Source organism: Carlito syrichta, unplaced genomic scaffold, assembly GCF_000164805.1.
Source record: "Carlito syrichta isolate Samal-C Ts95f unplaced genomic scaffold, Tarsius_syrichta-2.0.1 Scaffold311628, whole genome shotgun sequence".
Lineage (NCBI taxonomy): Eukaryota > Metazoa > Chordata > Mammalia > Primates > Tarsiidae > Carlito > Carlito syrichta.
In genome coordinates, this window is record NW_007255724.1 from 452,544 (window position 1) to 474,407 (window position 21,864).

Genomic DNA, 21,864 nt, shown 5'->3' on the forward strand with positions numbered 1-21,864 from the left:
GGGCTACAGGTACAAGACACCATGCACTGCTAATTTTTTATTATTGTAGTGGTTATGTTGCTGTGACCTCAAGCGCTGGATCCTTGTGCCTCAGCCTCCCAAAGTGCTAGGATTGCAGGCATGAGCTACCACCCTCAGCCTAGATTCTGATATATTTTCTCTATTGGAGTTAAAGTATGAAGATTTGTAGCAGCTACTTTTGTCATACATTAGACTTCAATAGGATTTGGTTATCAACAGCTATATTACTGATTTCTGACCATTCACACTTCATGGTGATTTCACAAGAGAAGGTATATTATTCTGGTTTCCTTGCCAGGCTTGTTTTTTGTAATCACATTTACTGAAGCATAATTTTCATACAATAAAATGTCCATTTTAAGTTTACAGTTTGATGAGGTTTGACAAATGTATATTCCTATAATTACCATCCAGATCAAGATACTGAAAATTCGCATCTATCCAAGAAAGTTTTCTCATAAAAGTTTTCTCTGCAGCCATCCTGCCCCACCTACCATTTTCCCAGGCAATTACTAATTTCTAAAACCATACATTAGTTTTGCCACTTCTTCATAAAAACAGAAGCATACACTATGTACTTGTTTGTGTCTGGCTTCTTTTTGCCAACAATGTCTACCAGTAACATTGCATGTATTGAGCATTATTTCATTCTTTGGGGTTTTTTTGAGTTGGAGTCTCACTATGTTGCCCAGGCTGGAGTGCAGTGGCATGCTCATGGCCATCCCAGCATCCACCTGCTGGTCTCAGGCGATCCATCCACCTCAGCCTTCCAAGTAGCCAGAACTATAAGCGTGTGCTACCACACCTGGCTAATTTTTTTGATTTATTGTAGAGATGAGGTCTTGCCAAGTTGCCCAAGCTGTTCTCGAACCCGTAGGCTCAGGCAATCCTCTCACCTCAGCCTCCCATAGTGCCGGGATTACAGGCTTGAGCCACTGTGCCTGGCCTATTTCACTCTTATTGCTGAGTGGTGTTCTATTGTAGATAAACCACAATTTATCCATTCATCTGTTGATGACATTGGAGTTGTTTTCACTTTTAAGTTGCTATGAACGTGTACAAGAGTCTTTTTGTGGTCACTGTTTTTGCTTCTCTTGGGTAAATAACTAGAAGTGGAATTCTGGGGTCATGAAGTAAGTATATGTTTACCTTTATAAGAAACTACCAGACTGTCTTCCAAATTGATTTTAGCATTTTCTCAGCAATGTCTGAGAATTCAAGTTCCTTGCCATAATTTATTTTAGGGAATTTTCTGTTACTTTCTTTTTCTGCCACATGACAGGAATTTTTTGTTTTGTTAGATTAACACTTTGTTGAATGTTTTAAGAGCCAAAAACTCTTTGTAAAGATGAACAAGATAGAAGTCTGTAATTAAAACATGACATGAAAAGCGAGTTGTTAGAACACCCTGGCTTCATGAGCTATCAGAGAAAAGATGAATTTTATCCTCAGAGTTTCAGCAGCATCTTTAATGGCTAGACACTTGAGACCTTTCTATAATACTTTCAGAGTTCCTGCTGCTGCTTGAATTGTAAAAGCCGCAATAGAAATATGTTTCTTTACTTCCGTCCAGGCCAAACGAGGGTCTGCTTTATTTTCAATATCAAACAAAGCATCGTAGATCCCAGGAAATGATTCTCCAGCATATTTGTTATGGCTACTTGGAGCAAAGATGATGTGCCTAAAAGAAAAATATATATATAAAGAAAAAAATATTTGAACTAAAGAGTACATAAATATTTTACATGCTTTTTATTTCTTTTTGTTAGACCATATCTTATATGTTTCTTCTTGACATTCACTAGGAAGGCATAAAATCTATTTGAGATGCTTAAGCAAAGTAGAATTTTAAGGTAAGAAAGGCTTACAATATGTATTTGCTAAGACATGTTTCAGGAATCATATGCCATGCTGTCAACCCATACAGTTGGAAGAGTAGGTGTTTTTCTTTTGAGTTGTGCATGGTAATTGTCCAGCTGCCTGTGAGCATCCATAAACATAGTATAACATGTATGTTTTACGAATATTTCTAATAAGATAGAGGAGAATGAGAGAATTTACCTTTGTGTTGTCTTTTATATATATTTAACAAGAATGACAGTTCTCAAATTGTTAAGGCATTTTCAAAGCAATTATTTAAAAGCTTATATTCCCAAGATATCATAAATGGCAAGGTTACTGAAGTCCATTCCACAAAGGTAAAACAGTTATGTATGAGTTGGAATTTTTCTTTCCAGAGAGGGGAATATTTGACTAAACACTCTTAATCAGGAATTAGGCCCAACAATTGAATCCTAGAGTTTATTCAAGATGTAAATCTATAGGCAGCAGTATAGAGCTCTATATAAATATTAATGATCAAGGAGAAATGATAATGCTAATCATTTACATTTTCCAAAGTATATCACTATTTATTACTGTTAGCTTTTAAATCTTACTATGGCCTCAGATGGATCTTATTTAGGTCAGTACATGTGCTAAGGTGTTTAAAAACATTGATATTCTGCCCTGTATATGAGTCAGGAGCATTATTGATATAGGAATAAACTTTGAATAATTGACCTGGCATCTAATACCTCTGTGTCCTTTGGAAAATTACCTAACTTGTCTAAACTTGTCCTAGATGTGTAGAAAAAAAAAAAAACTGGAATAATCTAGACCCTGTCTAGAGTAGTGACTAAGTGGGTTGTAGAATATGACTTCCTGTGTTTTAAAATCAGAATCCTGCCATATTTACTTTGTGGCCTCACACTGCTTACTTCACTTCCCTGTGCCTGTTCCCTTCCCTTAAAAATGCAGGAGTGTGTGTGATCAGAGTTCTGTCGGCAAAGAATTGTTGTGAGAACCAAATGATGCATGGTAGCCATTCATCAGTGCTTGATGTTTACTAAGTGTTCAATAATTATTAGTTAATATTCTGAAGCTAAATTCTTCCTATAATTCTGTCTGCTAAGAAGCAGACAGCTAGCTAAAAGAGATGATAACCCAATTGGTAATGTATAAGCAATTCAAGTACTTTTTTTTAAATGAATGGTGGACTTAAATAACTATTCTAGCCCAATAGCAATTTAAATTCTGGTCTAGTGCTCCAAGCTTCAGTGTTTCATTGCCCTCCACAATAAAATTTCTGAATTTTTAATAGGTATCAGTAACGACTATAGCAGACTATAGACGACACTACACTTCTTAGTCCTATTTTTTTCTCAACTTTTCCCTCAGTATGTAGTAATTATTCACTGATGAGTTATAATAATGCAAATGTTTTTAGAATTTCATAGTCAAATGCTTTGCAGTTTGTAAAGACTTTTACGTCATTTCATTTGCTGTTTTCAAGAAAAATAACCTTTGATATTCTTTAGACTACATTAGAGTGTGTTAGTACTCTATTGGTGCTGTAACAAATTGCCACAAACTTAGTGGCTTACAAAACACATTTTTTTTTTTTTTGGAGTTGGAATCTAACTCTGTCACCCAGGCAGGAGTACAGTGGCACAATCATGGTTCACCACAGTTCAACCTCTTGGGTTCATATGATCCTTCTGCCTCAGCTTCTCAAGTAGCTGGGACTCCAAGAACATGCCACCACACCTGGCTAATAATTTTAAAAATTTTGAGTAGAAATAAGGTCTTGCTGTGTTGCCCAGGCTGGTCTCAACCTCCTGGGCTCAAGCAATCCTCTTGTTTCCACCTCCCAGGCTGCTGGGATTACAGGTGTGAGCCACCGAGCCTGGCTTATAAAAACACAATTTGATCATCTTACAGAACTCTGTAGAAGTCTCACAAGTCTCAACTGAGCTAAAATCAGAGTGACAGCAGGACCACATGCTCTTTTGGAGACACTGGGTAAGAATCCCTTTCCTGCTTTTTTCAGCTTCTTAATCAGCAACTGCAAATCAAAATGAGTCTTCCTCAAATGGCATCAAGGTAACTTTCTATTCTGCCTCCCTGCTTGCAAGAAGTTTAAGAACCATTGTGAGTACATCATTGGCTCCACCTGTGTAACCCAGAATACTGTCTCTAAAGTCAGCTGATGAATAACGTCAATTCCATCTGCTACCTTAAATTCTGCTCTGCCATGTAACCTAACATATTCACAGGTTCCAAGGATGAGAAAATAGACATCTTTGGGAGGCCATTATCATGCCTACCTACCACACAGAGCAGTTAATTTATGTGGAAGCTTCCTTAGAGAAAGAAAGGACAAGAGTATTAGAAAGTAGAAAGTGTTGGCCAGTCGCAGTGGCTCAAGTCTGTAATCCAAGCACTTTGGGAGGCCGAGGCAAGAGGATTGCCTGAGCCCAGAGATTCGAGACCAGCCTGGACACCTTGGTGAGACCTTGTCTCTACAATATATCAAAAAAATTAGCCAGGCATAATAGCACATGCCTGTAGTTCCGGCTACTTGGAAGGCTGAGGTGGAAGGATCACCTGAGCCCAGCAGGTGGACGCTAGGGTGGCTATAAGTGTGCCACTGCACTCCAGCCTGGGTGACAGAGTGAGACTCTGACTCAAAAAAAAAAGAAAAGAAAAAGAAAATGTACTCTGTGATGTATCATGAAAAGTATATTACTTATTCACCTTTGTTGTGATAGTTTCAAGGTATTTCCTACAACTCAAAAATGATCAAGCATGCTGTTGTGGCCTGAATATGTGTGTTCTCCTCAAATTAATATGATGAAACTTGATCATCAGTGATATCAATAATAGTATTAAGGAATAAGAGTCCTTATAAAAGAGATTGAAGGAAGCTAGCTAGCCCTTTCAACTTTTCTGCCAGGTGAAGACACCAAGAAAATGCCATCTATGGGACAAGTGGTCACCAAACACTAAATCTGCTGGTACCATGATCTTGGACTTCCCTCCAGAACTGTGAGAAATAAATTTCTTTTCTTTATAGATTCCCCAGTCTCAGGCATTTTGTTACAGCAGCAGGAATGGACTAAGACATGTGCTTTTTATTCTAAAATAAACATTTAGTTTACACTTCTGAACTTTAAGATATTTTATATATTCACATTTCAAACATTTTATTTAAAAATATCTACAACTTATGATTAATTCATTACTGAATCTTAGAAAACTGTGATTTAAAAAATTATTACTTTTTTTTGAGACAGGATCTCACTCTGTACCCCAGGCTGAATGAAGTGCAGTGGTGTGATTCTGGCTCACTGCAGCCTTGACCTCCCAGACTCAAGCGATTCTCCCAACCCAGCCTCCTGAGTAGCAGGGAATACAGATACACACCACCACACCGGGCTAATTTTTTTGTAGAGATGAGGTCTCACCATGAGGCCAAGCTTGATCTTGAACTCCTGGGTTCTAGTGATTCTCCCACCTCAGCCTCACAAAGTGCTGGGATAACAGGCATGAGCCACCACATCTAGCCAGAAAATTGTGATTTTTAAGATACATATATATTTTATATATGTAGCCATTATAATGGCTATATATGTACAAGTAAGGTTACTCTGATTATAAATATTATAAATATCAATTTTATTTCACTATAAATCTGGTAATCTTTGCTTTCTTGAGGCTCATGAAATAGCAGACCTTAAAAAGAACGTTGATCTATTACACATACCGAAAAATTTTTTTTTTTTTTTTTTTTGAGTTGGAGTCTCACTCTGTCACCCAGACTGGAGTGCAGTGGCCGCTCCCAGCCACCGCAGCCTCGACCTGCTGGGCTCCGGCGATCCTTCCACCTCAGCCTTCCAAGTAGTAGAATTACAAGCATGCGCTACCACGCCCGGCTGATTTTTTGATTTACTGTAGAGATGAGGTCTCGCTGCCCAGGTGGGTCTCGAACCCGCGGGCTCAGGCAATCCACTCACCTCAGCCTCCCAAAGGCACAGGATTACAGGCTGAGCCACACCGAGCCCAGCTCATACTGAAAATTTTTAATCTCACTCAGATTTTATAAGATTCACAAGATTATTTTTAACCTGATCTATACTGCCAGATGAGAGAAGAAAACATCTTGAAATAAACATTGTAAAATAAATAAATTTGGTAATATGTTAAATAAGAAATTCTGAGTAACTTCTAACAGAAAGCAACTCAGGTTAGAAGCTTCTCTTAGAAGTTCTGGGAACTCCTCTTAGAAGTTACTGGGAAAAGTGTGAATATGCAATATGTCATACATTCAATTAATAAAGTAATCCTTACAGAAATGAAGGGAAAACATATTTCCATACCACTGCAGTAGACTGAAACATAGCAGTATGAATTAGCTTTTGAATATAATCTTAATATTCAACTAATAGTTCAAAATACATTTTAAAAAATATGGTACTGTCTTTTTGGAGGACAGTTTGGCAGTAACCTAATCAAATGTTTAAAAACGTGTTTGTTTGGACCCTGAAGTCCCAGATCCTGGTTACAGAGACATTAACAAATGGTGAAATAAGACACAAGGACATTCTATTCCAGTTCTTTTCATAATAGTAAATAATTGGGAAGAAAACTAATCTAATTTAAAAGTTAATAATATGTAGTTAAAATTATAGTTGTAAGCCATACAAAGAAAGAGATAAAATCATATATACTACTGACATGGAAAGATCTCCTCTAATATATTCTTTTTTTTTTTTTTTTAAAGACAGTGTCTTACTCTGTCACTCAAAGACTGAAGTGCAGTGACATGATCATAGTTCAAGCAATCCTCCTGCCCTAACTTCTTGAGTAGCTAGGATTACAGACATGCACTACCATGCCTGGATTTTTTTTTTTTTTTTGAAGTAGGGTCTTGCTATGTTGCCCAGGTTGGTCTTGAACTTAACTGAACCTCCCACCTTGGCTGGGATTATAGGCATGAGCCACCATACCTGGCCTATCTAATATATACTAAGAAAAAAAATAAAGCAAGTTGTAAAATAATGAATTGTTTTCTTTATGTAAATATAAATATTCTTATCTACATAAAAATGTTTGTACATAGATGAGTATTTAAATGTGTATATACATTTATATGCAAATTTATATAATGTATAAATATGTATTCTATGTATAAATGTAATATTTCTATAAAAACACATACACATATATATAAAATATATATATAAACACACACACACACACACACACACACACACACAGTCATCCCTTGGAGGATATTTTTCAGGACCTCCCCACCTCAGGTACCAAAATCCAGGGATGCTCAAGTCCTTTATATAAAATAGCATAGTATTTGCTTATAGCACATGCACATCCCTCCATATACTTTAAATCATCTCTAGCTCACTTATAACACTTAATACAATGTAAATAGTCACTATACTATATTGTTTAGGGCATAATGACCAAAAAAGTTCTGTATATCAGTTCAAACACAATCATCCAATTTTTTCCCAATAATTTGGAATCACAGCTGATTGAATCCACAGATATGGAAGCTACGTATCAGAGAGTTGCCATGTACACAAATATAAATGTATATATAAATGCATTAAGATTTTAGACTAAACTGTTAGCATTGAGTTCTCTGAAGAGATAACAGAACTGGGTGTGGGTGCAGGAAAGAGTGCTGCTGAAGGGGCACTGTCCCTTTTTATTCCATATGCTTCTAAGAGTCTGAATATTTTTTATAATGACAAAGTAGAGATGTTTTTCTTATAAATAAAATTTTTAAATAATTATATAAAGATAGATTAATAACACTCAACGTCTAACATTGTAGATATTTCAACTTTTTGTCTGCTATATATAAATACTTAACAGAGTGTTGGTATTTCATTTGTATCAATGATGAAACAAACATTTGTGTTCCTATTTATTATTTATAAAAATAGCTGCCATTCACTGAGTACATCCCCTTTGAGCTAACGTTTTTACATGCCTTAAATCTACAAGTCTATGTGGTGAAAGCAGTTATAATCTCCACTTAACAGATATGAAATCTGAGGCTTAGATTTCTCAGGTCACATTCAGTATGTGGCAGAGCGCAGGTCTAAAAGTCTATGCTTGTAAATATTTAAGTGTTAATATTAATCACTAACATTTGTTTTAAAAGGTAACATATAGAACTATTTTTTGCATATTATTTGATGATAAATAGCTTTGTAAAGCAGCATTTACCATCATCTTAATCTGGATGGGAAAAATCTAGAAGTGACTTGCTCTAAATCACACGTATGTAAGTGAACTAGAGCACAAATTTTCTGACTTTGAATGCTAGGACCTTTCCAATTTCTACCAAGGAATCACAATTTAAGAGAGATCTTGAGAACATAGAAACCATCTTGAGGCATGCAGCCAAAATATTTAAAGAAAACATCATGTAGAGATACAAACAGAAAAACAGGATATACACATTAGCACAAGGGAAGGATTGGCAATCACTAGGCACTGCCAAGGGGCGGGGGGGGCATGTAACAACACAATTGGTGCCTAGTCCCAAACCAGGGGAAGTGAAGACCCATTGTAGGCCCAAATTTAACCTGCATGTAGCCCACTTGTGTAATTAATCCTGGCTTGTACCTTATATCTCTATAATAAAATAAAATTGAAAAAAAATAGAAAGACAGGATACAGATGCTTTTTGACTTAATGATGGGTTATATCTTGATAAACCCATAATAAATTGAAAATATCATAAATTAAAAATGCATTTATGTATTTCTGTTTATTTATTTACTTACTTACTTAGAGTCAGGGTGTTACACTGTCACCCAGGCTGGAGTGCAGTGGCACAATCATGGCTCACAAGAGCCTAAACCTCTTAGGCTCAGGGCATCCTTCCATCTCAGTCTTCCAAGTAGCTGAGACTACAGGTGTGTGACACCTGGCTAGTTTTTTCCCCGAGACAAGATCTTGCTATGTTGCCTAGGCTGAAAATGGATTTAACATACCTAAGCTACCAAAGATCATAGCCTAGCCTTCCTTAAATGTGTTCAGGACACATATATTAGCCTACAGTTGGGCAAATTCATCCAACACAAAGCCTATTCTATAATGAAGTTTAGAATTTCTCATGTAATTTATTGACTATTATCCTGAAAGTGAAAAAAGGAACGTACTTGAAATACAGTTTCTACTTAATATGTATTGCTTTTGCATCATAATAAAAATGAGAAACTGTAGGTCAAATCATTAAGTTGGAGACCATCTTCAAAAACCTAAAATATTATGTGGGAACTAGACTTAATTCTATTTGACTTTAAATTAAAGAACAGAACAGAGTCAGAGGGGAAAAAATACAGGAAAACAGATATCATATCTTTATAAAGAAAACTTTTTAACAATTAGAACGTCTCTAAAATGGAAAGAGTTTCCTCATGAGGTGGTAACCTTCTCATTGGAAGATAAAGGGACTGGATAACTACTCTGAGATTCTATAGAGAATATTCACATAGAAGGTTGAACTAGATGAGCTCCAAGTTTCCCTGTAAGATTCCACAACTTGAAGATTTTGTTAGAAATTCTCTTTTTCAACTATCCTTTACCATCTTCACCCAAAGCAAAGTGGTAAACAATAGGAAATTAATTTTTCCAATATTATATATTATACCATTATTAGACACATAATCTTTTTTTTTTTTTTTTAAGTTGGAGTCTTACTCCAACACCCAGGCTGGAGTGCAGTGCCATGGTCAGGGCTCACCACAGCCTTGACCTCCTGGGCTCAGGCAATCCTACTACCCCAGCCTCTCAAGTAGCTGGGAATACAGATATGTACCACCACACCAGGCTATTTTTATTTATTTTTTATTTTGCAGAGACAAGGTCTTTTTATGTTGCCTAGGCTGGTCTTGAACTTCTGGCTCGAGCAAGCCTCCTGCCTCGGCTTCCCAAAGTGCTGAGATTATAGGCATGAGCCACCGTACTTGGCCTAGAATCATAATCTTACCCATACTCCCTTCAGTATACATATTCACCTTCCACTCATCTGATGGCATTAGTTGAAAGCAGACTTTGGATATGCTGGTTTTGGTCATGGTGATGTATTTGGTACCCTTTAGTGTATCACGTGTTGCTTCCTTACCTGTAGAACCGCCTCCCTGGTAAGCCAAGGGGATCAATGAATGCTCTTTCCAGAAACATCAGTTGGTCATTCATGATTCTCACTGCAATGGGACTTTGAGAACAAGATACACATAATTACAAACCTTATCACAGAATCATGTTTTAAAATTATATTAAATAAAAGCAAGGCACGGGAAAATAAACTTCTAAAATCAATATTCTTTTTTTTTTTTTTTTTTTTTGAGTTGGAGTCTCACTCTGTCACCCAGACTGGAGGGCAGTGGCTGCTCCCAGCCACCACAGCCTCGACCTGCTGGGCTCCAGAGATCCTTCCGCCTCAGCCTTCCAAGTAGCTGGGATTACAGGCATGTGCTACCAGGCCCGGCTGATTTTTTGATTTATTGTAGAGATGTCTTGCTGCCCAGGCAGGTCTCGAACCCGCGGGCTCAGGCAATCCACTCACCTCAGCCTCCCAAAGGCACGGGATTACAGGCTGAGCCACCAAGCCCGGCTAAAATCAATATTCTTAACAAAATGCATATTAACACAGTAATGCTTTTTATGGTAAGCTACATATAACAATAGCAGAGTCACCCTTCTAATCTGTAATAAGCAGAGAGACCTACTGAGAAATGGTTTGCTTTATTTTTGTCGTCCATAGGGTGATAAAGAACTGAAAGACATTCTTTACTCTTTCTAAGAAGATAACCAGGCCTCCTAGAAAGGGAGACAGTGAACTATCAAGTTGTTCTGGTAAGTCACTCAGTTCTGCTTTGGAGGAAAGGAACAGACAAAGGCTGGACAATAAAGAGTGAAGTTTTTAAGAATCTGTAGGAAGGCAGGAGACAGCTGCACACAGTAGGGAATCTTTGCCTTTCACACTCAGACTTTCTCTGGGTAGCTGAATAACTCCTAGGGTTCTCCTACAATCTGAGAAAGAGAGTCAAAATGACTGACAGAGACTGATAGATCTCTCAAAGTAACTGCTAATATAAGAAGTGGGAAAGCTTATTCTGATTAAGTCTGAAAAAATAAATATGACATGTACTACATTGTGGAGCAATTTATGCTTGTTACATAATGTTATACTTTGAAAACAATCTTTGAATTTTTTTCAACCTAAATGCAGCAGGAAGCTAAATGAAATGCAAACAAGTACCAATGAAAAAAGATTTTCTAACTGGTACACTGAAGTACTGGACAAAAGAATGTAGTGAAATATATTACAAATGCACTTAAACCTAAGGAGCTATGAATTTCCAGCTACAGTCAGAATTCTCGTCATGCAAAATCCTAAAGACATGTCTCTTTGGCCCTTGCCTTGGGATAAAATTTTAGTCTGCCATTCAGCGCAGTGGTCCTCAAACTTTAATGCTAGTATAAAATCGTCTGAAGGGGTCTTTTAACAAGTATGTCAGTATGTATTGGGTGAGGTCTTCTATTCAGTCTTTCCAAGCAGATGCTGCTGCTACTGGTTTGCAAACCATAATTGGAATAGCAATGATTTAGAGCTGAACGCTAGTCTGAATAAGAACAGTTCATTCCAAAAAAGAAGATTGCTTTTCAAAAACAGTAGGCATCTGAAACTTACTTATTAAGATCAACCTGTGCAAGTCTTCTATGAAAATCTGAAGCAGCCTCTGAGAAGTTGTTCACAGCAGAAAATAAGGAGTCTTTAAAAAAAAAACAAAAACAGAGAAGTAGAAGAGAAATTAGTAAGCACAGATGCTTCATATTTCAAAGGTTTACTTTCCTGTCTTCCCCATTCCAGATTGATATGACCAAATAGAAACCATTATTCTGTTGAGCCTTCTTGCAGATCCACAGAAAGTATTAGATCATATCATAACAAAGAAATATTGTATGAATATAAAAATGGCTAAATGGGTACTTAAGGAAACAGCTTTTAAAAGTCTAGAATATAAATAATTAACACATGGTTTACCAGAATCTCAGCATCAATATATTTATTCATTCAATACATATTTATTGGGACAACTATTATATGCTAGCTGTCAGAGTCCAGCTCCAACACAAAGGTCAGGGCCTAAGGCGAGAGAATCAGACGCGGCGAAGGAAGAAGACACAAGTCAACTCCCTGGGTCTAGTTCGGGACTCTTCCAAAGTTTATTCAATTTTCACATGTTTATATAAGGCATTTTCAACCCTCAACCCCCTCACACATATGCCCACAAAAGCTTACATTATGTTTTACAATCAAATGTTCTACAATGATTTATTTGTTCCACCCTATTCTTTTTTTGTTTCCATTATGTTAAAACCAACAGACAGGAATGAAACAATTTTTGCTAAAAATAATTAATTGTAACTTTCAACCCTTACCCCCTTTTATATCATATTTCTAACAATTCTTACATGTAACTTAACAGCAATATATTGGCATTTTACATCTATAACTAATTTTATTGTTTCTTATAACTAATTTTATTATTTCTTAATTATTTCCTATAAACTTTCCTATTATGTATCTATCTTTATTCTTATTTTACTTATATGAATCATAATCTAATAATGCTTAACAACCTTTATATGAATTATGCTTGACTACTCATATTCTATATTTTTCTGTTTAATTATTTTTTATTTAATTATCTTTAATCATCATCCTATTTTTATCTACTTAACTATTCTCGCCTATATTATTATACTTATACTACTAGATCATTTTACTCTTACAAACTTATATCTATTATGTCTATACTTTCCTGAATTATGTTTAAAAGCAGCTGCCCTCAGGATTGACTTGTCTCAGGTCTCACAAACTTCCTCCTCCATCTTACCCGTCTAAGGTGTTATTTTAGTTTAGGGTCTGTTAACCATTAAAAATAAAGAATGGGAAAGATCTTTTATTTTCTTTATACACAATGGTTTTGCTTTTTATGGAGACGAAGGTAACTAAAGATTCTCTAGCGTCTCTAATGGCTGTGCTTTTGCTGTGTTCCTTATTCATGTCTCAAGCTTCAGTTTCACCAATACATCATCCTCGCTTATAAGTTAATGCTTCATCAGAAAGGGGTACTTTCTGTCTTATGCACACACTCCCAAAGATCAAAGGGGGCCCATCAATGGGATCCAAGGGGCTTTGCCTCTGGCACGGCTTTAGCTGGGGCCTTGCTCCCAGCCAGCGTTTTTCCCATTTTCAGGTAGCCCTTACTTTGCCTTCTGTTAGGAGTTGCGGCTCCCAACAGCTAGCCACAGGATACAACTACAAATAAGTTATGATTCTGCAATTACTACGGGGTAAAACAATACCAATTCTTGTTTACAAACAGTGCATTTAAAATCTTGTTCAAAAGACAACCTGTGACAAACTGTGAGGAAGACAAGCTCTGGTCTGGTAAAAGCTTTCTTTAGTTCACAATGTTTATAAGGAAAGTGATTAGGTTCTCAGTATGGTCGTCCATAGGTATCCCATGGAGGATTGGTTCCAAGATCCCCTGTGAATACCAAAATCTGTGATGCTCAAGTCACTTATATAAAGTGTAGTAGTTGCCTAGAACCTACACACATCCTCCCTTATACTTTAAATTATCTCTAGGTTGTTTATAATACCTAATACAATGCCCATACATCACTTCATTTGTGTGGATTCAACGTAGTACTCAGCACATTGCAAATTCAAGTTTTGCTTTTTGGAATGAATTTTTTTCTGAATATTTCTGATTAGTAATTGGTTGAATACACGGATGCAAAACCCATAGATATAGGTTCAACTATATATTATATCTTTATTATAACAACTTACGTATTATTTTCCATATTTTCTAAACAGATCTTTAACATACATTATTGATCTGTTGCTTGCATTGATCCTGTGACATACACAAAGCAGAAGATCCATATTTGCTTTACAGATAAAGCATTTACAGCTCAGGATTTCTATTATGTCACATAGCTAGTAAGTGGTATATTCAGTATAAAAAAACAGTCTTTTAGTCCAAGATTTTCCTTAAGCTTTAATTGTTTTTAAAACATGTTCAAACCAGAATAATCTAATAACAGTTGTAATGGAAGTGAAGAGAAGAGAATGCTGAAGATGGAATTTTTTTACTCTTTATTTTATTTTAAAGATGTGGGGTACGAGTCAGGATTAGGTACATAAGTGGTCTACGTACAAGTGGAAGATGAAATTTTAACGTTCAAATGCAGTATAGAAGTCAAGATAGATAAGAACAAAATGTGTCTCTGGGATTTAGTGAAACAGATAAATGACAGCTTTAGCAAGAGCAGATTCACTAGAACAGTAGAGACATGAGACAGCACAGTAGACTGGTTAGTTGGAGATAAAGAACAATAAACAATAAGTGTAGACTATATATTATTCATTTATCAACCATACCTTCATTTCTTCATTAATTCATTTTCTCAGGAAACATTTTTGCCTGGCACTAAATGAAGAATTTTGATTGTGAAGGAAGTGGGGCACATCAGGTAGAAGAAATGTTGTTAAGATAGAAAAGCTATAAGAATATTTAATCTGATGCATAGCCACCCATGGTAATGGAGATTTTTTAAATATGGCAGAGAAAGACATTACAGATTGAACCCAGCATTTAGGAAGGTAAGCGGGTACAGGAATTAACCTATGAAAAAGAAAAACTGGGTAGTTTTTACCTCTTGATTGGACCCCGACTTATACAAACTGAAAAAAGGTAACTGACCAAAAGGAAATCATTTGGGAAGATGCTGGTTAGCCATGGAACTACCAATTCCATTTTGCTGTAGACTCTGCTTATTTCTCCAGTTTAATCTCTTTTCATTTTCCCCATCACTGCAGAGATACTCCAATCATATTGATATAAACACAATTTTGTACATTTACTTTTCTTCATTTTTAGTACCTACTATTATTTGTAACTTAATAAATATTACTGATCCCTTATTTATTATTATAATAATGTTCAGATGTCATTACCTTTATGTAGTAATGTTCAGATGTCATTACTAACCATCCCACACCCATTCTCTGTGTACTTATAGTACTCTCCATGTTCTATGTAACCCCATAATAACTCTTCCTTTATATCTTACCATCTCCTTCCTGACATGAAACTTTAAGCTCACTCAGGACTAGGACTAACTCTTATGTATCTTGATAGCTCCCAGGAAATAACATAGTACTTGGTACATAGTAGACAGTACCTATTTGATAATTTCAGTAAATACTAAGAATATGTGCTCCCAGACCAATAAAAGAAAATGATTATAATAAAACAATAATAATAGGTAATATATATTGAGCACTAACTGCCCTCCACCACTGCCTCTCTATATAACCTAACTGAATTTCCTTAACAATCTATTATATTATATTAGATTCTTTCTGTTATATTCTTTCTTTACTATTTCACTCATATGAAAACTGACACATAGAGAAGTTAAGTAACTGTCCCAAGATCAGAGTGGCTAAATGGCAAACCATGTCCAAACCCAATCCTCAAAATTACTACACTGCATTGTATTATTATATTTCATCCTACTTCATGGGGGATGCACAGCGTAGAACAGCAGCCACTGAATGGCCAGTTATAGAAAGAATGCTTATAATTATGTAAATTTTTTCATGCTTATAAGCACTAAGAGTTATATGCAGTACTAATAATGAAAATTTACATGTAATGAAATTTGTGGTTTTCTCTATTTTTCAACCTTTTCATAATAGTGTTGAATTTTTTCTAATATTGTTCCCATAACAGCAAAAATGTGCTTAAACACATTTAATATAGAAAAATGATTTACCATCCCAGTGTTTGTAGCAATAACAACTATAATAGATCCATCCTACATATATCAAATTAAATCCAATTGTTTAATAAGTGTTTGTTTAAAGATTCTGTCTAGAAGTCATAATGAGAAGGTGAGACAGAGATTTTTCTAGGATGAAACAATATGCATGGATCATAATAGCTCTTAAAACTCTACCTTTAAAAAAAAGCTCTATCTTAAGGAGGATAAGATATCTGCCCAACTATTTCTTACCAAATGATACTCCATGGTCTCTCATTTGTTGGTCATGTTTCTTGGATAAATTATAGATACTTGTTGCATAGTTTTTCAAGGCTTTTGCATAGTCTTGAATATTAAAAGGAATGATTTTAGAGTCCGCAAGTTCATATACCAGTGATCCTCGTAACTGAGCCACTGAAAGTTGTTTGGTAAATGTGGGATCATAAAATTTCTCTACCAATTCAAATGTCTCATAAATTGTGTGGTATACTGGATAGCTGCTGTACTTCTCTGTTTTCTAAAAAAAAATGGAATGGGAAAATATAAACAGTCATTAACGAACACTCAATATTCAAATTATTTTATGTAATCAAACAAATAACTATAGAAAAATACAACCACGTAACACCCTGAGTTTTATAATAATGAATCACAAACTAAGTTAAAATCTAATTGGCTAAAATACCATAACCAAATATTTACCACTTCATCATTATAACTTATATAACCTTCATTCAAAATGCTGCACCTTGAAAATTTGCCATATTGTACTTTTTGGTAACTAAAATTAGGGGATACCTATTCAAATTGTATCTCAGCACAGTTCAAAATTATCTATCAATTGATTGGTAATAAAAGGTTCTCGGCAACTAAGTATTTATATAGTTGAAGGATGATATATTTAAGTACCTTCCCTTCCTTCCCAAGTAGTGTATTACCAAATACCATTAAACCTTTATTACATAATCAAGGGCTGCCATTATGAACATACATTATTATATAGAAGTATCCTGTGTAAATGTTTTTTAAATTCTTAGGTCCACCTATTTTCATTTTTACTGTCTGCTACCTTGTTGTAGGACTATCATTCTTACTGCTTTTAGTATGACCGAAAAGCAATTCCTGTGTCGGTCCCTCTCCTTCAATCTAATTGTCTGTTTCTAATCTACAGAGGTCTTAGAAAGTTTGCTCAAATTGATGAGAGTATAAAGGTAAAGAGGCCTTGAAAAAGAGTTAAAACACATCTTTTATGTATTAAGTGTAATGAATGTTAGTATACCGAGTTTATTCATCTATTGGGATCATTCTGGAGTTGTTTCTGTTTCTTTGTTGTATTCTGAATAGCATTTGTAACATTTGCAAATGATATATGTATTACGGACAATCAAGATGTAAGTGTATTATAGTTATGATATAAAAGTTGATTAAAATCTGTGACAAATCTGTATCTACTAATGTAGTTTGGCTTATAAAATAATGTATAGCATTGACAAGCAAACATGTTATATGTTGGATATACCCAAGTACTTGCATTATCATCAGGATGTTTGTGTGACAATAGTGTAAACCAGTCACTGTAGAACAGAAAAGAGGATCTAATTAAAAAGAGAAACCAAGCCGGGCTCGGTGGTTCAGCCTGTAATCCCGCACCTTTGAGAGGCTGAGGTGAGTGGATTGCCTGAGTCCGCGGGTTCGAGACCTGCCTGTGCAGCGAGACCTCATCTCTACAATAAATCAAAAAATCAGCTGGGCATGGTAGCACATGCCTGTAATCCTGGCTACTTGGAAGGCTGAGGCGGAAGGATCACCGGAGCCCAGCAGGTCAAGGCTGCAGTGGCCAGGAGCGGCCATTGCATTCCAGTCTGGGCGACAGAGTGAGACTCCAACTCAAAAAAAAACAAAAAGAGAAACCTGCTGCATTCCCTAAACAAGAGCCTTGACCTGATGACAGGCATGAGTGGGAATTTGAAGAGGGACTACTGATAATAATGAATCTTAGCCTAGTGTTAGTCTTAGCCAAATTGTGTCCTCAGGAAAAGCACATCAGAGCCTGCAAGACAAGGTTAGAGAAAGACATTTTTTCCCAACAAATCCTACATGAGAAAAAGGATGTGAATTACTTAGTACTGATAACCAGCTAAGTATCTGGCATTACCCTGTAAACTTCCCTTTTGTGGAATAAACCTGGTAATGATATATTCACAAAATTACTCAAATTACTTCCCAGTCCATCTAAAAGGGACGTGTAGTCTGTCTCTATCTCTCGAACTCTTCCCGGTCCACATGTCCACCAGGTGCCTGATGCCACACAACTTGATGAGAGAGTTCCTCACCAAAGGGATGTTAATGAAATGCTATCTATTCAAAATGACAAAATGGTGTACCTTATTCTTAGTGTAGCGAGCTCTGCCAGAAGCAATTCCAAGTCTTTGAAAATAAGCTTCAAAATCACTTCCAGATCCCAATTTATTGATTCTAGACGTAGCATATAATACACACACAAACACATAAATAAGTACATGTCACAAAGTTAAATAGATGGGACAATGAATTTTTGTCTCAAGATAGAAAGGAACTATGTGGTAAATTTACAGGAATTTAAAAAAAGATTAACTACCCTCAAGATGCTTTCCTATAATCTGTTGGAAAATTGCAAGATAATCCTATAGATCAACATTGAATACTAGAATTGGGCAGGCAGTGCTACCAAAGATGCAACCTAACGGTGATGCTCTCTTCTATATTTTCAGCACTTATGGTTTTGCTTAGAGGGGAAAACAACGAAGACATGGGCCCTACCCTCAGAGAATTGTCATCTAGTGAGAAAATTGCCATGAAATCTATATTTTAAAGATCATTAAGAATGTGGCTTATTTCATTTCAGAAATTAATTACAATATATTTCTGATATTTCTTTGCATATAATTAAGAAGCCTATCTATCTACCTATCACACATATATATGTATATAAAATGTAATGGCGTGAACATTTTTGTGACATAATGGTAAGTTAGTAAAGCAGTATAAAGTTACAAATGCATTATAAGCATAACTATATTTTCAAACTATTAGATTATTAGATGTGTTTTTGAGATTAAGACTGCTGATATTTTTAAAATCTCTTTGGTATTCTACTATTTTTGTTGAATTAGCATGTGAAACTTTTATACTGGAAAACATGTAAACTTTTGCAAGACTGATATAGAATATAAAACAAAGCTATAAACGGCTGCCATCTGGTTGAGTATCCCCTACCAGAAATGCCTGGGCCAGATGTGCTTAGGGTTCTGGATTTAGGATATTTTCATGCACATAATGAAATATGTTAGGGATGAAAGCCAAATCTAAACATGACTTATGTTTCATATACACCTTATACACATAGCCTGCATATACAGCATTTTAAATAATTTTGTGAACGAAACAAAGTCTGTGTTAAGTGCTATACATGTGGAATTTTCCACTTTTAGCGTCATGGTGGTGGTCAAAAAGTTTCGGATTTTGGAGCATTTCAGATTTCAGATGTTCAGATCAGATGCTCAGCTTGTGTCAGAAATAGCATCACAGTAGAAAACAATTATTTACTTCTTAAGGCATAATGTCAAATTTTAAAAAGAAAATAAATATAAAATGATTTCAAGGATGCTGCTGTAGCATGAATCAGAAGAGATAAAATATATATTAATTTTTATGTAAAATTTAAATTATGTACAAGTAAAGACACAATTTGGAGGTTATTGATAATACCCCTTAATAAATTTAGAAGCAGACCAGGCATGGTGACTCGCAACTGTAATTCCACTAATTACAGTAATTCTCCCTTTGGGAGATTGCTTGAGCCCAGGAGTTTGAGATCAGCCTGGGCAATATAGTGACCTCGTCTCTACAAAAAAAAAAAATTTTTTTTAATTAGCTGTGCATGGTGCTGTGCACTTATAGTCCTAGCTACTCAGGAGGCTGAGGCAAGAGGATCACTTAAGCCAGAAATTTGAAGCTGTAGTAAGTTGTGATTGTGTCACTGCACTCCAGCCTGGGTGGTGGAGTAAGACCCGAACTCAAATAAATAAATAAATTTAGAAGCAAATAATCCATCATTTGTTTTTTTACTTCATCTTGATCATCTGAAGTTAGATTATTTATTAATGCATCTAATACACACCTAAGTGTAATATAGGCAAGAATGCCAAATAATGGCCAATAGAGTAGCAAAATCATTTGGACTAAAATTTTGCAAAACTACATCTATCTGTGCTCTGCTATGGGCTAAATACTTCACTGTGCTGCGTTAAGCTCAAAACAAAGGCAAGTAGGAGGACTTCTTTATTATCTTTTCTTGATTCAAACTGTCCATGAGACATCTGAGAATTTCATGTTTTGGAGAAACAAGGGATAAAGGTGAATTCATAATTTATCCCATGATAGAAAAGATGCATACAAGTAACTTACCTAGGAGAATTTTTATCTTTAGGAGAAGGGTCTTTTTCCAACCAACTTTCATAAAGTGATTTACTCTCAAAACCATCATCAGGGCTGGGAATCTAGGAACATAAATCAAATACCGGGAATTAAGGGCAGAAACAATTACATTTATGCCAAAATAAAACCACATATTAGTTGTCATCAACTTCTACTTCTAACTATAAGTACATATATCTAGCATGTCCATTTGCAGAAAAAATATCTTTTTGAAAATGGCAAGAAATAAATCTAGCCCAAATTCTTGTTGATTTCCCTCTTTAAATCTTAGCTTTCTCACCTGAGAAAATAGGGATAGTGGTGCCTATCTTAATCCAAATATACTCTCCTCTGATACTTTCTCTGGCCTTTATAAACAGAGTTGGTTATTCCCATCTATTTGCCACTATTCATAAAAATATTTCTACAGATTAAAGTTTACTGAGTGTTGAACTCAGAGTATAGATGGGGAAAAAAAGATATAGTTTCTACCCTCTTGGACCTCACAATTGAGTCTAATTGGGGATACAAACACCAAACAAATAAACATGTAATACAAAATTATGATAAGCTATTCAAAAGAAAAAAGTGTTATAAAGAGATGGATGGGACATGGCAGACAGATGTTTCCCCAGAAACAGTCTTTTTGAGAAAATAGCAATAAGATTTAGGAGCATCTAGTAAAGACACTGGGTATTGGCATGTGTTTTGAGCATTTTCCCTGTTTCAGTCTCACCCCATTACTCCAGATTCACAAAGTCTTGTGTTTACTGACTACACAGGCCCTCACCCTCATCAGCTTTCAAGTAGAAGCTGCCTCCTCCTAGAGTAGTGGCAGGGATTGGAGGCAGTCATTTGTGGCTTAGTATGGATGAGATGGCACCGCGCCACCTTATACGCAGTCCTCGCTTAGAAACAGTCTGGGCACCACAGAGACCGCCCCTCCTCTAACCAGCATGTTGCAGCTGCAGGGCTGGTCCACGTATTTTCCCCAGCTGCCTGGGTTCTCTCTACTCTGCTCCTGCCCATTTGCAGATAGCTGAGAGAGATTCTGCTCCAGTTCCTACATCCTGCTGAGACCGCATTCCCACCAAAATCTTTCCATCTTCCAGAATCATACCATCTCAGTCTAGTGCTAACCAGAACTGTGTCCCTTTGGCCTGTACAATCCAGACCCATCTTTTAGTTTTTGTCTTAAGAGATGGGTCTCACTATGCCTTGAACTCCCGGGCTCAGACGACCCTACTGCCTCTGCCTCCCAAGTAGCTGGGACTACAGGCCCATGCCACCTCACCCAACCAGATCAGGCTCAACTGCCTCAGCCATTAAGAACAATTTATCATGGTCAGAATTGATAGCCTTCCTCTGATTTATCAACACTGTGTCTCTTTTCTTGCTCCATCAGGCAGCTGTTCTCTTTAAGCTCAGCCTTTTCTCTCACCCCTGTCCTATCCTCATGGAACAGTATGGTTTGACTATTTATGCTAACACGTATACAGGTTGAAAAAATTGAAACAGTAAGTTTACAGGAGACTAAAAGAAACTTCTCCTTTCTTTACTGCATCTTGGTATGGCCATTGTAAGCATTCACCTTTGTACAAAGTGACGTAGACACAAATCTCTCCCTTGTAGGCCCCAAATTCTTATTGCTGACATCAAAGGCAGGAGTCATCT

The 21,864-nt window shown here is 36.1% G+C and overlaps 1 protein-coding gene across 2 annotated transcripts in view; it reads right to left on the bottom strand.

Moving 5' to 3' along the window:
- Positions 1 to 1,162: 1,162 nt before the first annotated feature.
- Positions 1,163 to 21,864, bottom strand: part of NAALAD2 (N-acetylated alpha-linked acidic dipeptidase 2) — a 56,933-nt gene continuing 36,231 nt past the window's right edge. For both annotated transcript variants that reach the window (XM_021717972.1, XM_008068881.2), the window contains 6 exons: positions 20,182 to 20,273; positions 18,120 to 18,210; positions 15,988 to 16,252; positions 11,579 to 11,660; positions 10,007 to 10,099; positions 1,163 to 1,702 (listed from right to left, as the gene is read on the bottom strand). In XM_021717972.1, the coding sequence (XP_021573647.1) occupies positions 1,516 to 1,702; positions 10,007 to 10,099; positions 11,579 to 11,660; positions 15,988 to 16,252; positions 18,120 to 18,210; positions 20,182 to 20,273 (810 nt within the window). In that variant the 3' untranslated portion in view covers positions 1,163 to 1,515. The remainder of the gene's footprint in view (positions 1,703 to 10,006; positions 10,100 to 11,578; positions 11,661 to 15,987; positions 16,253 to 18,119; positions 18,211 to 20,181; positions 20,274 to 21,864) is intronic.